The 17,718-nt window shown below is 38.3% G+C and overlaps 1 protein-coding gene across 2 annotated transcripts in view; it reads right to left on the bottom strand.

The window, feature by feature from the left end:
* The window catches only part of INO80 (INO80 complex ATPase subunit), an 83,236-nt gene that overhangs the window by 31,597 nt on the left and 33,921 nt on the right, over positions 1 to 17,718 (bottom strand). For both annotated transcript variants that reach the window (XM_060760626.2, XM_060760634.2), the window contains exons 10-23: positions 16,772 to 16,967; positions 16,558 to 16,625; positions 15,106 to 15,315; positions 13,287 to 13,367; positions 11,676 to 11,771; positions 10,110 to 10,169; positions 9,377 to 9,519; positions 7,410 to 7,494; positions 6,320 to 6,437; positions 5,898 to 5,983; positions 5,467 to 5,634; positions 4,930 to 5,063; positions 3,086 to 3,153; positions 1,806 to 1,899 (exon numbers count right to left, since the gene is read on the bottom strand). In XM_060760626.2, coding sequence (XP_060616609.2) covers positions 1,806 to 1,899; positions 3,086 to 3,153; positions 4,930 to 5,063; positions 5,467 to 5,634; positions 5,898 to 5,983; positions 6,320 to 6,437; positions 7,410 to 7,494; positions 9,377 to 9,519; positions 10,110 to 10,169; positions 11,676 to 11,771; positions 13,287 to 13,367; positions 15,106 to 15,315; positions 16,558 to 16,625; positions 16,772 to 16,967 — 1,607 coding nt within the window. The remainder of the gene's footprint in view (positions 1 to 1,805; positions 1,900 to 3,085; positions 3,154 to 4,929; positions 5,064 to 5,466; positions 5,635 to 5,897; positions 5,984 to 6,319; positions 6,438 to 7,409; positions 7,495 to 9,376; positions 9,520 to 10,109; positions 10,170 to 11,675; positions 11,772 to 13,286; positions 13,368 to 15,105; positions 15,316 to 16,557; positions 16,626 to 16,771; positions 16,968 to 17,718) is intronic.

The raw sequence follows: 17,718 nt of genomic DNA, 5'->3' as shown, positions 1-17,718 counted from the left end.
AACAAGAATTTAAAGATGCAGAAAGCCTGACATTTTCTAAAGCCCTACTGCATATATACTCATGACCTGTTTTGTAAACAAGGAGGAACAAAAAAAGGAGTTAAGTCTTGGCACTGGACCTCTTTAGCCATTCAACAACATACAAAGAGACAACACACACACACACACACACACACACACACACACACACAGAGTGCTTGAGATGCTTTGCACAGACCCTGAAGCACTTCTTCCTTTGGATATCATCTGTCCATGAGTTATTTTGTTAATATGCCCAAAGCATTTCAAAATCCATTTTCTGGAACTGACAGATCACAATCCAGTAATCTCAATTGTAGCTTCACCTTCGATCAAGTTAATATGGTTTTTTGAGCTTCATCAAAGCACATTTATACATAGTTCAACATATATTGGACTATCGGGGGGGGGGGGGGGAGAGAGCCCAGATTGTCTTTTTAAAAAATGTGAAAAGTTAGGGATGTTTTGGTAAGCAGCAATTTCAAAGAACAGAAACAGCATTCTAAGGCAGGCCTCTTCAACCTTTGGCTCTCCAGCTGTTTGGGCTTCCAATCCCAGAATTCCTTACCATTGAACAAGCTGGCTAGGGCTTCTGGGATTTGGAAACCCAAACACCTGGAGGGTCACAAGTTGAAGAGGGCTCCTATAAGGGGTGGAACAAGAGCCACAGGACATCATGCTTGTGGACACTGCATCTATTTCATGTACACTTCTACGATACCTGAATGTACAGACCATGCTAAGCAACAGAGGTACACTTTAATCATTTTGTCACTCAGCAATAGTAAATGTTGTTATTTAGGTCATTCAATGCATGTGCCTACAGATGTACATGAGGAAAACAATCAGACAGATCCCACATGAAACATGTAAGAATACCTTTGTGACAAAAGAAACAACAAAACAAGTGCTCTCTTTGTGAGTCATATCTTGAAACAACACCGTACAACAACAATCAAATGTTGGGCTATAGAAAAGGTGGCTGTTAATGATGACAGAATTCTGACAACAAAAGAGAAAGAGCAAATTTGAAAATTAAATTCTTTTATTCTCAGAGGCCTAATTGAGGAACTTGACCTCAAACTTGACCTCAAACCCTCATACATTTCCTCTGAGTTTTTCAACAGTTGCCTTTCATTCAGCCCAGTTACATCAAAGTGCCCTTGAATGTTAACTATCAAACTGTTTTTTTTTTCTGATCATCTGCTAACATTAAAAAAAACCACTCTGGCCTTAAAAATTCTTGTTTCTTTCTCTCCCCGCCTCCTTTTGAGTAAATAGTGTGGGAGTTTAGGCTCCAGTTAAATTTTTGATAGGTACGTACAGAGCATAAGGAATGTACAAATGTAATAATGATGTTACATATTGTAAAATTATTTATTTATTGTATCAAAAGTGAACCAAGGGTAAACTTGTAATATATTTAAAAACACAAAGAAAGTTTTTAAAACTTGTAAAAGCACGTGTTGTTTATTATATGGTATCCCTTTGTTTGGTTCTTATAGCCCCTGGATTAGAAAACACATATAGGTCAAAAACCTTTGGGTTTTGGTCAATAAATCATTCATCTACTGAGCATCTTAACATGTGCCTCCACTTTTTTCTTTGAGTTTTCTTGGATGTTCCCCTATTTTTGCTCCCTTAGATTGTGTACTTGGTCAATACATTGGCATGTAATACATTACGTCTCTCATGCAAAAACAATGTTAACTATGTGCATCTTTTTCCACAGATTTAACTGAAATACAAGCCTATCAAAATCTAAGATCTGAACTAGAAGTCCTCACCTTGCTAAATGTCCCTTATGCACGAGGCTTGCCATCTCTGCTGGAGAAACATCAATAAACCGTAGGAAAGAGAAACAACTCTCTTTTTCATTACCTAAAATGTAAAAATGACAATACTAGAAGTAAACACCTGGTGCAGCTAAACAACAGGCACAAAATAACCATCTGAAAACTAATCCCATTGCCAAACTGCACATACAACAAGCAGTACCTGCAACATAATGCTGCAGTGTGGAGTTCTCCTTTTTAGGTTTTTTACCATTCCCTTTCATACTCGCACATCAAATTTTCAATTACCATCTTGAAATCCATGGACAATGAGCACATTCGATTATCAGTGAGTGCTTTGTTCCTAAAACCTGTTTTGTATTTCTACAAAGTTTAAGGCTGATTTGCTGATACACCAATCAGAGAAAATAATTATATTTGAGCAAGGCCATTAAGAGAATCTGGATGCTTGATTGTCCAGTATATGTATTTCACACAATCTATATGAACATACTGCATGACTCTCACAGTTAACAACAACCAACTTTTTCTATCCAGATATCGTAATTGTCTTAAAGAAAAGTAACTATTAACATCAACAACTGAAAACAAAAAAAAGGTCTCTGTACCAGTGGAACTAAGAATAATGCCCAAACGGTGGCTTATGAAATGCACTGCCAGTTGTTGTTTGTGACCAGCAAGATCTTTTAATAGGTAAAGGTAAAGGTTTTCCCCTGACATTAAGTCTAGTTGTGTCTGACTAGACTTAATTGGGAGGGGGGGGGGCTAATCTCCATTTCTAAGCCAAAGAGCCGGCGTTATCCATAGACACCTCCAAGGTCATGTTGCCAGCATGACTACATGTCATGCCATTACCTTCCCGCAGAGCGGTACCTATTGATCTACTCACATTTGCATGTTTTTGACCTGCTAGGCTGACAGAAGCTGGGGCTAACAACAGCGGGAGCTCACCCCACTCCCCAAATTCGAACTGCCAACCTTTCGGCCAGCAAGTTCAGCAGCTCAGCAGTTTAACCCGCTGCGCCACCGGGGGCTCCCTGATCTTTGAATATGTTCATGGAAATAAAAATGTTAATGACAAATGACAGGGAATATCTGAGGACAGTTATACCTAGAATGAAGAGGATAAGAAATTTCTGTACTTTCCAGGTACAGTCATCTGTGTTTTCAATTTGATTTTCTCGCACAGACCCAGATCACAATTTACTAATATCAGTAAAATGACACATGAGCTAAATTGACCCTAACATTTCTGAAGGATTATAACATACCCTTCCTATGGAATAGAGATTGCTGGATGTGGTCCGGTGCAAAAGGAGAAAGTAAAAATTGCAACCACCTAAAAATTAACAGAAGAGTGTAATGGTTAGAGTGTTGCCTGGAATTTATGATGTGTAAACTTTCACCAGTCTCTCTCTCTCTCAGACTGACCTAGAAAACTGGGAGCATAAAACAGAAAGCTTTAGTTCACTGAGGAAAGGTGGCATATAAACTTAACTATTAAGTGATAATAATCATAAATGTGAATGTTTAAAGTGTTGGTTAAATCCAGTCCCAATTTTATTTGGTTTTATTGTTGCTGATATCTCACCCTTCCTCCAAACAGCTAAAGACCACTTTTTTTAACAGCCCTGTGAGGTAAGTTAGGATTCTTCACTCATAAAGGCAGGCTTCAAAGTGAAAGGTTTCTCCTAACATTAAGTTGAGTTGTGTCGGACTCTGGGGGTTGCACTCATCTCCATTTCTAAGCCAAAGAGCTGGCACTGTCTGTAGACACCAAGGTCATGTGGTCGGCATGATTGAATAGAGCACCATTACCTTCCCGTGGAAGCAGTACCTATTGATCTATTCACATTTGCATATTTTCGAACTGCTAGGTTGGCAGAAGCTGGGCCTAACAGCGGGAACTCACCCCGCTTCCCGGATTCAAACCACCAATGTTTCGGTCAGCAAGTTCAGAAGCTCAGTGGTTTAATCTGCTGCGCCACCAGGGGGCCCTTGGTTTCAAAGTAGTAGCCAAATGGCTATATTAGTTTCTTGCAGTATAAAAAGAAGAAAGGCAGCAGGGAGGCAAGAAATGTAGGACCTCCAGGACTATTTTCACATGAGCTTTTGTGGACATAAACCCACTTCTTTGGATGCAGCAGAGTGATAATAAATGCTCATGGGTAAAGCATATTGACATAGTTGTGGGACTGAGATGGAAAATAATAGGCCCCAGAAAGAGACCTGAAAGTTTCAAAGTTATAGTCTTTGTTCATACTTCCACTAATGGATTGGAATTTGTAAATATCATTCAAAGCAGTTTTTCTTTCTGGCCTTCCTTTGACATTTCGTTATTGCAAGGCCACAAACTGTGGATCACTTACTGTGTATAGGAAAGTTGAAATATTCTGCAACTGTGTTTTTGGGATACTGCCATTTCTAATGTCATATTTGTGCCCATTAATCCTCTTGGATAGAGACTGCTTTGTTTTTCCAGTGCAGAATGTAAATATGCTTTATACCTGAGCATTATCACTCTGTATTTTATCTGAATGAATGGATTTATATACCATGTGAAAATAAAAGCTACATAGCCTTAAACATGTTGCCAAAAGCAAATGTTTTCCCTTGACATTAAGTGTATTAATGTCTGACTCTGGGGGGTGGTGCTCATCTCAATTTCTAAGTCAAAGAGCTGGCGTTGTCCGTAGACGCCTCCTAGGTTATGTGGCTGGCATGACTGCATGGCGTGCCATAACCTTCCCATGGAAGCGTTTGTATGAACAAAGACAAAAACTATCAATCTACTCACATTTGCATGTTTTCGAACTGCTAGGTCGGCAGAAGCTGGGACTAACAGCAGGATCTCACTCTGCTCCCCAGATCTGAACTGCCAACCTTTCGTTCAGCAAGTTCAGCACCTCAGTGGTTTAACCCACTGCACCACCGAGGGCTCCTTAACATGTTGCTAGATTTCTTTTCATTTCTTCCCCTTCCTTCCTCATTTCACTCATAGATAAAATCTATGAGAGAATATTTGTTTTTCTTTTATGTATAGCAATGGCAACCAAATCCCATTGACCAAATCAACAGAATTGCAGAAGCTGAATGAAAGACCAGCACTGCTTACCTGTCCCTTGAGTGGTTATATACCCTGATCTGCCCATGGTGGTAAAGGAATTTTGAAATCTGGTATGGCTTTAGTGAAATGTGAAATGGAGACCATGTTTCTTGTCGTTCAAAGAGTTCTGGATGATTGCAGACCTGTAATGAAATGTGATTATTTAATTATTCAGAAACAGATAGGAAAATTAACATTGTCCATTTTTAGGTCTTCTTTGGGTCGAAAAAATTAAGAAATTGTGAAACATCTGCCAAAAGGATCTTTTTCACAATAAGTGGTATGAGGACTGCTGGTCAAACATGAAGTCTAAGCAATACAACTCTCCCTACTTTTTTTGTACTCCAGGCCCAGCTCTGCCTCTCCCCCCAAAATCTCATTTTTTTGGCACATTGCAAATTCTTCAGCTGCAACTATCAGCTATAATATAAAAGTTGTACCTGAGGAATAACTGAAACATGTCAGTCTCGCATTCAGAGGCCAGAAAATACTATGCTTACACATTTTGCTCAAGGGCCCATGATAATTTTTTCATACATATCTCACCTTTCTGAACTGCATGACTAGATTCATGAGGCTACTAGTAGTATTCTGTGCTTGCTGAGTGGTGCCCATGGAGGACTGCAAAAGGTCGTCAATGGAAATTTTGTTCTTCAAAGCTTGATATAGCAATTTTTGTCGACTAGTCTGCGGGCAGTACATGAGAATCTCAATCTGAAAAGAAAAACAAGTTAAACTGTTACCATCAGCCAGGTTTAATATTCACATCCTATGAAAGCTTATGGTGGGATTTATAGTTCGCCTACAATCACAGAGCATTCTGAACCCCTCCAATGATAGAATTGGGCCAAACCTCCCACACAGAATCCCCATGACCACCAGAGTGGGTCAAAGCAACATATGGCAGGGGACAGCCAGTATATAACAAAACCATGAAAAATGGAAATATAAAAATATCCTCTAATTTTATCTGAGACCTTGTCCGACAACTCGTTTTCCACATCCTTCTTGATTCGCCTCAACATAAAAGGTTTCAGGATCATGTGCAAGCGGGAAAGTTGATCTGAAATTTGAGAAAAAAATAGTCTGTGATTAATATATTAATGTTGAAATCTAGTGCTTCAACTTTCCGTGTCAGTGGCTATATAGTGGCTTAATCAAAAACTTTATACTATATTTCTTTCAGTGTTTGAATCATCTTAGGTCTTGATTCTGTTTAAAAAGCAGGATTGATATCTCTGCCTTCACTCCCATAAACATTTTGCTTCCACAAATATAACCCTTAAAAGCACAAAATAAACCAACAAAGCAACACAACAAAAAAGCAATAAAACACAAATCAATTCTCCTCAAGATGTGGAAGTTTGATAATAAAGAATTTATTCTAAACAGTACTCACTCTCATCAATTGCAGATTTATTCTCTGCGTGGCTTTCAATATCTTTAGAAAACCACTCATTGAATTCTTCATGAGAGTCAAACAATGTTGGCATAATGAAATGAAGCAAAGCCCACAGCTGCAATACAAGAGAAAAGAAAGTATTTAAAAATGTTATTCAACTATCTATACTGTGTTGTAATGGTTACAGTGCTGGACTCAGATATGGGAAGACAAGAGGTCAAACCTCTGCTCTGCCACGGAAACCCAGTGACTGACCCCAGACAAGTCATCCTCTCTTACCCTTCGAGAAAGGCAAGTCTCCTCTGGATAAATTTTTCCAAGGAAATACTGTAATATGGTCACCATAGTCAACTTGAAGGTATATAAAAACACAACTTTTGTACTAAATGAGCTGAAGTTAGGTTTGCTTGCCAGTATCAACAACATCAAGAAGGAACATATAGGTGGACAAATGGATTCGCAACCAGAAAAAGTCTGAGATGGAGACAAACCTTCCTACACTTATGGAAGAAAAGGTTCTGCTCTTCCTACAATGGTAAACTACAAAAGAACCCAGAAACAATAACAGAATATAGAAGAAACATGTGTATAGCTAGAGTCTGTGTTTTTCGTTCGCAGAAATTTTGAGACAGCTTCATATGAAACTGAAAACAGAACTAACGAAGGAAAACAATTATTGTGCATGGTTCCCCACAAGCAAACCTCTTCCGCTTTTTTCATATTAAATAGAAAAAAATATGGAGAAAGTATACTGAAAAAGGATTAAAAAATAAAGAAGGAAAGTTACCTCCACAAGAATTGAAATTTTGGACAGATTATATGTAAAAGCTGTGGCTTGTAACGGGGGAGGGGAGCACAGCGGTGAGGGATAGATGTATAAGCAGAAAAATAACACTAGATGCTAAAAGTATGGTAGGTTGCATTGAATAATATGTATCTGCTGTAAAACAAACAATGTATAACAAATGTATTAAACCATGATAAAATAATAAAAATATTATTAAAAAATAGAAAAAATAGCTCTCATGACTTGTTTATTTTAAAAAATCAAGAGCAGAACCAACTGAAGGGAGTGAAGCTTACATACCTCAGCCATGGTATTTTGGATGGGTGTTCCAGTTAGTAATAGTCGATTTCGGCACTGGAACTGGAGTAAGATTTTCCAGCGGACACTAAAATATATTAAATTATTAAAAAGGAGCTAAAGCAAGAACTTGCAATACAGAATATGACTGCTCTTTACACTGTAGGCACATTAATTAATAAGGAATCTTTTAAGAAGGGTAAGATACTACAAAAGTATTATTGCTGGTTTATCTCTGTCTACTTTCTCCCAAGCATTTTAGGGAAGATTGTATAGATATTTTTTTTAAAGAACTAATTAAGACAGACTATAAAAGTAGTTTCTTTCACTCAAGTGAGACCAGATCATTTAAGTACAATCACTGTGAACCTAAGCAGCTTATATCCCTTTATTCCATGACCTCTTCCCATGGCTACAGCTCTGCACTTACCACATTCCCAGTTTGAATGTTTACTGCCTGACCATGTTTATAGTAGCTTACCACATTGGCTGATGAGCGCTGTTTTAAACTGAGTGTTAGTTGTTGTTTTATATGTCCAGAGATAAAGCTAAAGCTCTCCCCTGACATTAAGTCGTGTCCAACTCTAGTCATGCTCATCTCCCTTTCTAAGACGAAGAGCCAGCATTGTCCATAAACATTTCCAAGGTCATGTGGCTGGCATGACTGTGTGGAGCGCCATTACCTTCCCACCGAAGTGGTACTTATTTATCTACTCATATTTGCATGTTTTTGAACTGCTAGGCTGGGCCTAACAGTGGGAGCTCATCTCTCTCTCTGGATTTGAACTGCTGACCTTTTGGTTAGCAAGTTCAGCAGCTCAGTGGTTGAATCTGCTGAGCCACCAGGGGGCCCTTATATGTCCATATGTTGTATTTAATTGTATTTTTAAATTGTTTTCATTTTATGTTGTTTTTAGGCACCTTGTGCCATGTGTAAGCCACTCAGAGTCCCTTCAGGGAGATGGTGGCGGGATACAAGAATAAAGTTGCTGTTGTGGTTGTTGTTCTTATTATTATTATATTCAACCTCAACAATTCCAACTTTCAAAGGGTCACATGCAAGCCTCATCTGCAAGTGCCCTTTAGCCAGTTTCCTAATTCATCTATTCAGCCATCCATCAACACTTGGTCAGTCAGCTTCCAAACTCTTACACAAGTCTGCAAACATTGCTGTGGAAGAAAGAGTGCGACTGCCTACACTACTCTGGGCCTCATCACATTGACTATGAACATATTATTTTTCTTTCCCAGTTTTCCAATGCACAGAAGAACCTTCTTAAAAATAAAACATGCAGAGAAAAACATGCAGTGATTCATCCCCTTTGTTTCTGGCCATTAATACCACATTTGTCATTTCCAGGCATGCAGAAGCAGAGGAGGATGATCCTCTGAACTACTGCTTACACCAGCCTGAGGGATGATGGCCAAAAAGGTATCACACACTGATCTACCTGCCTTCTTACTACTGCCACCTCCTGTTTAAAATATCACAAGCAGAAGCATTTCTCCCTATTAATAAACTTCCCTGGCCTGAACAACTACCATATCACAATGCTCTTCTTTCTCCTCAGAGCTTTTCTTTCTGATGCAGAAGGAGAGTCAAGGCCCAGAAACACTGAGATAAAATGGATGGCTACAGTAGTACTTGTAGCTGACTTACTATACAATGCTTAGCAATTTAAACATATATACATATACACATACATATTTTAAAAGAAAAGGCAGGTATCAATGGCTGTGCAGCCTGAAGCTCAGCCCCTGAGGATCTGACCATACTGATGCTGAGTTTCACACCCAGATTAGAAGTCACAGCCTCCTAAAGAGACACACAGAAATTTGTTTAAATGCTATAAAAATCCTCCCAAAATATATGAGAAAAGAAAAATCTAACATCTGTAACATTTACATCCTGTATTCAAGCTTCCATTCTATTAATAACCTCAAACATCAGGTTTATTTGTGTTGTTTACCTTGAGCTACTCTTGAGTGCTTGTGCCTCATCTAGCACCATATATTGCCACTTCACCCTTTGGAAATACTTCACATCTTGGACTACAAGCTGATAACTGGTGATCACCACATGAAAAGGAGCATCTTGAGTGTACAAAGTCTTCTACAATATGGAAAAAATACAGGAGTTACACAAAGCAAGTTACGCATTAGTGATACAAACATCAAATACTCTTATCTTCACATAATTTTTCATGCATTTTTCATGCATTCAGAGGAGTGTGTGTGTGTGAACCTAAAAACCATGATGAAAATGCTTTTACTACAACTAAGAAATGTGACACTGCTCTTTCCCTTGATGAAAAGAATAGGACAAAGCTTTTAATAAGTTATTCACGAGTAATCTGTTTCTTGCCTTTTTTTCATGTCGGGAGTGACTAGAGAAACTAAAAGTTGCTTTTCCAAAATTGTTTTGATGTCTGGGTTAAACAATGGTGCAAATGTGTACAAATTGATGGTGACTATGCTGGACAGTAGTTTTGTGTAGAGGACAGTTCTGGCTATGATCTGTAGCAACTTCTGCTGTTATAAGTTCATTTATAACATTTTATGACAGAGGGGGAAAAACTTTTTGACCCACCCTCGTATTTACACAGACTACAGAAATGACACAGCAACTGACCGGGCTGCTTTTGTAAGGAAGGAAAGAAAGAAAAGTAACGGAGAAAGCCTAAAATGTGTACATCATAGTACCTGACTCCAAAACTTTCTGATCACTTTTCGGTCATGTGGATTTCCCCAGTAAGGTAGCACCTAGAATGGACAGAAATATATTCCAGAGTTTCAGTATAAGTGAACAAGCACTGTAGAGCTTTCTTATGTCTGGCAGCTAAGGTCCCAGAAAGAATGATTACTGATCACATAATCAAGAAAATTAGAAAATAGAAAGAAAATATAAAAAATATTTCTAAGAAGCATTACTATTTTGAAAAAAAGCATGTATGTTGAAGAACTTATTTAGGGGGCAAGGACCTGATAAAGCCACAGAGCAAAAGAACCACATACAGTACTTAAGATTTGAGTGTACAATAATAATGTTAAAAAGACCGGTTCTTTACAGTTCTTTGATAAATTGTTTACTTTATTATTTCATCCTCTGTTATCTTAGAATTCTTCTTTCTTACAAAGGTTTTAGAATTCAACTTTAGGAGCAGAGCTATCATTATGTGGAATACAAATCAAAAGAAATTCACTTTCTCTTTTACAGCCTGAACACATACTGAATTATTCACCAGAATAAGAAGTGAAGTAAAACACTTAGCTCTACAGCAGTGGTTCCCAACCTGTGGTCCGTGGACCACCAGTGGTCCGCAAGAGCTAAAATATGATCTGCAGCCTCACTGTTACTACACCATTGCAATGAGAGCAACGAATGCAATTTTCTGAATCAGCACCCCAGTAATCAAACCAAACCTAAAGTTGACCAAAAACTGATTGGAGCGTGGTCAAAGTGGTTCCTGGTCATAAAAAGGTTGGGAACCACTGCTCTACAGCAACAATTTCACCCTCAAATGTAATACTGTTGATGCCATACATCAATCTAATGAAAAGGAGAGGAAGTACACAAAATTAGTACACATTTATCTCGGTTTCTAAGTGGCAACAGAAATTATTTCCTATTTTATGAAAACCAAATTATGTTGCTATTTCTAGAGAATGTATGCACAGTGTGTGACAGAGACAAAAGGATGGTATCTACCAGAGGTTTGCAGGTGTACCATCTCTTCTTCTAAAAAATGCCTAATGTTAGAAACACATTGGTTGTCATGTAAAGTGAAAAGCAGTTTTAGATTAGCTCAAGATTTACTGATCAGGCATGGTGGTAAGGATTATGAGAACAGATTCTGATTTGCTATTGAGGCGTTACGATATGATAATGATTGTTTTTTATTTTGTCTGTTATGTATAATGTGTTTTAATTGCTTATGATATTGTTGTGATAACCTGTATTATGTAAACCGCATTGAGTCACCTAACCGGGCTGAAAAATGCGGTATAGAAATAAAGCAAATAATAAATAAATAAAAATAAATAAGTGTATAGATATCCTAAGAAATGTTGTCCATCAATAAATTAAGAAACCACTGGAGGACCTAATAGTAAAAAAGGCCTGGGGGAGGACAGGAACCATTACACACACAAAGGTTTTAATTGTCACCACAATTTTCAAGTGAAGCAGTGCATTTATGAGACATAAATGTACAACACACCAGGGTCAGTTGAGTATTTTTATAACATAATCTCAAGCATCACTGTTACCTTAAACCTAGGAACAAATCTGGCAAACTCCTGATGCCAGTTGTTTAGCGTGGAAGCCGGTGAAATAATTAAGAAGGGTCCCCAAATGTTTTCTCTCTGGAAGAAGAAAATGTCTTAAATGAAACGAAACCACTTTTCCTCAACATTCAAGTCAATATTGTTTACAGAAGAAATATGTAATTGTAACAAAACTTCCTACTAAGAAATATGTCACAAGAGTCACCTGAATTGTTTACTGAACTCTCATTCTATATCCAAAGTGTTTTGTTACAATAAAAGAAGCAAAAAAGAAAAAGAAAAGAATAAAGGACAGGAAAAATGAAAACAGGTACAGCCAAACATTACTTTCTGGAAAATGGCTACTAGGAGACACTGTTTTTATTATGCTTCACCACAAACTTCTGCTCTTCAAGTACAGAACAGATGTTTATTCAGCTCAAAGTGAAGTGCCATCTATACAACATTTATATTTACTGGCCTAGATCCTGTTGTTTCTCCTGACTACAATACATCAATTCAATCAATGGGATTTACCTATACATGACTCACCATGCAACAACTGATTGAATAAATCTGCTTTAGATTTGACTATGCTATAGGCGACAAGCCATGAAGAGAAAAAATCAGAAGCTAACCAAAACAATGAAATGACATACAGTCAGCTCTCCACTTTGGCAGGTTCACCTTTGAGAATTTGATCATTTACATGCTATTTGCTGCTCTTTTTTGCTGTTGCCCTATGCCATTTTAATAGGGACTGCAAATCCTATGACACTGAAGAGCACTGGAAATAAATGATGAGGCTTGTAAATCCTTGTTAATAATGACATTGTGCAGCAAAAGAGGTAGTGGGTGGTGGTTGAGAATGGCATGGGGAAATCAGGTGCCCAGGCAGCAAGAAAGGCAGCAAGCCATCAGGCAGGTGAAGAAAGAAATGGTTGCTCAGTTCCTGCCCTTCTTTCTGTCCCTGCGCAATCCATGCTGTTATTCTTATGGGGGGGGGGGGGGGGAGTGAGGAATTGGGCAGGAAGAGAAAGAAATGGAGGGTCAGTTCATTCCTTTCTACACCTATCTGAATCTTTGTTTCCTTTCTTGCTGCCCAGGGGGAAGATGAAGAGAATATGGGGATCAGCGGGCCGGTTGAGGTGGCAAGCAGCAAGGAAGAGGTAGAAAAGTGGGCTGTGTGCACCATCACTACTCCTGCTGCCATGCCAATCCCCCTCTTCCTGCGTGCCACATTGTCTGTTTTACCCAGACAAAGGAAGGGAGGGACAGGGTGCCCCCCTTTTTTTCTGCCTGCCTGCCCAGTGTCCCTAATTCCTGCAAAAGTCGAGGGTTGACTTTCATAATCAAAATAGATCTGTAGTCTTAGATGAAAATGAAGGGAAAAGACAACTGGCTAAAAAAACTACAGAAAAGGATATTGGGGACAGCTAATTACTACCAGGAACATCAAGAAAGTTGAAATATGATCCAGTAAAGATTCTGAAGAGTAAGAGAATGCACACTATTTCTGATTATGTTGGGAATGAAAGCAAATATCAGTGCACTGAGGCCTATCTGAACAATTTATTAAATATTACTCCTCTCTTATGTGCGTGAGGCACTTACTTCAGCTAGATGTGCTAACAAGGCAATGCTCTGCACTGTTTTACCCAGCCCCATTTCGTCTGCTAGGATTCCATTAATGCCCTGTAAGAAAAAAGGAAACACTTTATAGTCTGTACCACAAGGAAAACAACCCCTTTACAATGTGTAAGACATAAAAATAAACACAAGATAAGATCAGTCTGTGGAGTCTCAATTTGCATTGCCTCATTCACAACATTTCAAATGTAAACAGTTTTTCCAGAAGAAAAATGAACATCTCATCCACAATGCATACCACTCCTGACATGTCTGCGCATGTTGAGCTAGGCAGGTGGCAAAGCAAAAGAGAAGGGTGAGGTGAAAGAGCAAGGCAGTTTGGAGTTCAGTGTAGAGTTTTCAGCAGTTAGAAAAGGCAACCCAACTGGTTTTCTTTACCTGCCTAGAAGGACAGCGAAGGGGAAGAAAGAGCAGTCTCGGCATTGTGGGAAAGACAGGCTGTCTCTCCTCCTGCTGTGCCTTCTGCGCTTGCTGCAGAAGACACAGAAGGATATGTGCTGACTCTCTCTTTCCTGATGTGCTTTCTCCACTTGGGAAGACTGGCGAAGGCAAAGCAGAAGAACAACACAATTCTTTCCAGCTGTTCTCTGCTTGTGTCTTTTTTTTTTAAAGAGAACTTTTGCTTAATAACAAACCAGCTCCTCCCAGCCCAAGCTACCTTGGGATCAGTGCGAGCTGTTTCCCCTTCTGGTCCACAATCATTCTCCTACAAAACTGGATCCCCATCCCCCACTGTACACACACAAATTATGTCTGTCTCAATTTACATTTTGAGTCCAGGAACACAGCCACAATGCACACTGAGATATGGATATCTACTAGTCATGTGCATTCGGGCCAAAAGGCATAACATTTTCAGGTCTGTTTTCATCTGACCCCTCGTTTTGTTTACCAGAAAGTTACCCGAAAAGGGGGGGGGGTGTTTTTCATTTCATTTGGCAGAGATTTAACCCATTGGCTACAATGGGAAACTTTAAAGGTTCAGTACTCAGCTATTTTAAGGCCTATCTGCATGAAACCTACTTCAGTTGTAGACTCCATTGACAACTGCAGGTCTGCCAAGTTTCAAAACAATTCACCAATCTACTGATTTTTCTGAATTATTTTAAGTTTTAAACATAACATTTTTAAAAATAAGACAAACCACAAGAGAGGGTTCTGGGAATTGTAGTCACCGGTTGTGCCCATTCTCAGCCAAACAGAGCATGGACACCACCAGCTTTTTATTGGCTGAGAGAGACACAGAGAGAAAAAACTTCAACTCCCATCATGCTCTGAGAGGAACTTTCAATGGCCACTCTGGGAAAGCGAGTTCCAAGGAGGAGAAGGTAACTTTCCAAGAAAACATGGAGCAGGCTTCTTTGGCCGGGGAGAGAAAAAGACACCACAGATCCCCCTGTCTCAGGTATTTTGTGGACTTAAGTCTTTCCAAAAATATAGTCTCTCTGAATTCATTTCACTGGTCTTTTTGTCTCTCTCTTCCTCTTTCTGTTTTTGGAAATTACACAAAAATGGCCTTCCGAAAACTACAAATCTTTTTGTTAACAGTGATTTGGACCCAACTCTCATGTCTACTATCCTTTCTCAAACAGCACAAGCTTCATTTTTTTTCTACATGAAAAATAGCTTTAAAAAACAAGTCCTGACATGTAATCATAAAGATTTGTTCTTCTAATTATATGACTGTGAACTAATTTATGCAAGTGCAATTCACTTTTCCTTCTTGACCTAAACCAAGCAAGAACTTATTTCTAAGAACTAGCCTTAAGAAATATTAGCATACCTGCTCATAAAGATTGGCCAGCCAATTCATGCCTTTCAACTGGTAACCTTTCAGTTTACCATTGAAAATAGTAGGCTGTGGAATGTCCTCTCCTGCCCGGATAGAAGGGTTGGCAAGGCTGTAGCTCTCCCCAAAGCCACTACTGGACTTGTTGGCTACACGAAGCGCTGCAGCCCGACTCTCCTTAGCATCTTCATCAAAAGACCTTGTCTAAATGACGAGAGAAAGGGATTAAACTGTGATCCTAGATATCATAGGTGGGCAACCATGCTGGTTATGAAAGCCAGTTCCAATACCCAAATCTCTGGGATGTCAGACCTGCATAATCCTCCCAAAAGTGAAAAGTGACATGAAATCACTGTAAGTTATTGGGTGGGTTCCAGGGCCATCAAAGGGTACTAAAGCTGCTGTATGTGATGATTTTGTTCCCTCTGTGATTTTTGAGCAAAATATAGTCCAAGGGCTGGACCACTCTCACTATACACAGTTACTGGAAGGATACCCTACTCATCTTTGTGGGATTTTGAATAAAAATGTACAGAATTTCAATATATAGGTGAAATTCTATACAAATATAATTAGAAGGTTGCAGCATCAGAATAAACACATACAGGACTGGCTTTAACAAATGATTTCCCCTACATTGTCTAATACACTTTATAATTGTAAGAAGCTGGACACTTCCTTTACCGATTTTGCATATTACTATATATACTCGAGTATAAGCCGAGTCTTTCAACCCTATTTTTAGGCTGAAAAAGTCCCCTTGGCTTATACTCAAGTCAAGGTTATTTATTATTTTACTCTGTTGTTGTTGTTGTTGTTACAGTTAATATTTTACTCGTTATTATTATTATTATTATTATTATATTTAAATTATTTTACTCATTATTTTATTACATTTATTATTTTACTCTATTATTATTATTTCATTACATTTATTGTTTTACTCTATTGTTACTATTTTACTACATTTATTATTTTATTCTATTATTATTGGAAGGATACGTGAGCACATTTATATTGAAGAAGGTTAGAATAGTTTAATCAGACTTGGACAGTCTTATCTTAAATTACAGTTTTATGTAAATGTTCAAAAACATTTCATCTACTGATGCCTCAATTAATGTAATTTTTAGTATCTATTTTTATTTTGAAATTTATCAGTAGCTGCTGCATTTTCCACCCTCGGCTTATACTCCAGTCAATATATTTTCCCAGTTGTTCTGTGGTAAAATTAAGTGCCTCAGCTTACATTTGGGTCGGTTTATACTCAAGTATGTAATAGAAATTTGGTGCACCGGTAACACCTTTCTAGTTTAAAAATGTAAGAAACTAGCATGGCTACATTTTTGAGAACCTTCTAGTTATTAGAAGAATTTAAAAAAATGAAATATTGTTTTAATTCCAGACATTTCCCTTTCTATTTCATAATTCTTTCTCAGTACTCACTTGAGCCTGATGAATCCGGAAGGCATCCTCAGCATTCTTCAGAGCCTGACCCTTGTAGTAGTTACTATCTGAAAATATTATCAATTTTTAAGAAAAAGGCCACATAGGTCAGATCATCAAGGCAAATTCAAATTTTCAAAAAACCCACTAGCCTAGAATATAACAAATGCAGAAAGTTTGTTCAAACCTTCTGGAATTCAATTTCACTCCTTACCATAATCCTCATGGGTTATGTTGACAACAACACCCCCGCCGATGTCAATCTGCCTCTGGATAGAACTGTCCTCAAGTTTTCTTAAGATGTCTTCCTGGATACCATCGTGGCCTATATCTCGTTTACGGCTCATGAAATGGGCATACAACTCCGTTTGCGTGATCAGAAAGTTTAGTTTTCTCTGCTGCCTCTTAGCCTAAAATAATTTAAACCAGAACATAGGAAAGAACTTCATATGTAAAGGCATCCAAAATAAGTTAACAGTGTTTTGTTTTCAAAGTAATTTCTATCACCAATTAAAGGTACCTCTTCAAAATATTTAAAGGTAAAGGTTTTCCCTTGACATTAAGTATAGTCATGTCTGACCCTAAGGGTGGTGCCCATCTCCAATTGTAAGCCAAAGAGCCGCCGTTGTCTGTAGACACCTCCAAAGTCATGTGGCCAGCATGACTGCATGGAGTGCCATTACCTTCCCACCGGAGCAGTACCTATTAATCTACTTACACTTGGATGTTTTTTAACTGCTAGGTTGGCAGAAGCTAGGGCTAACAGCAGGAGCTCATCCTGCTCCCCGGATTCAAACCATTGACTTTTCAAGTCAGCAAGTTCAGCAGCTCATTTTATTTTAATGGCTGTAAAGTCCAACTCATTGTGCTTTTTTAAAACTAAACTTATAAAAAATACATAACATATTACAGGCAGTCCCTAAGTTACAAAGGTTCTGTAGGTTTGTTTTTAAGTTGAATTTGTGTGTAAGTCAAAAGAGGTACATTTTGTAAGTGTAACTGCTACTGAATACATTAATATGTATTAGCTTATATATATGAATATATAAGCTGGTCAATGAGGTCAGAAAGAGTCGGAAATGACTGAACGAATGAACAACAACATATATTAGCTTTTGGGACACGGAACAATGGCTTCAAACTACAAGAGAGGAGATTCCA

The sequence above is a fragment of the Anolis sagrei genome, chromosome 1 (genome assembly GCF_037176765.1).
Source record: "Anolis sagrei isolate rAnoSag1 chromosome 1, rAnoSag1.mat, whole genome shotgun sequence".
Lineage (NCBI taxonomy): Eukaryota > Metazoa > Chordata > Lepidosauria > Squamata > Dactyloidae > Anolis > Anolis sagrei.
The sequence above is the reverse complement of the archived record's forward strand: the minus strand, read 5'-3'. Positions and strand labels throughout refer to the sequence as shown.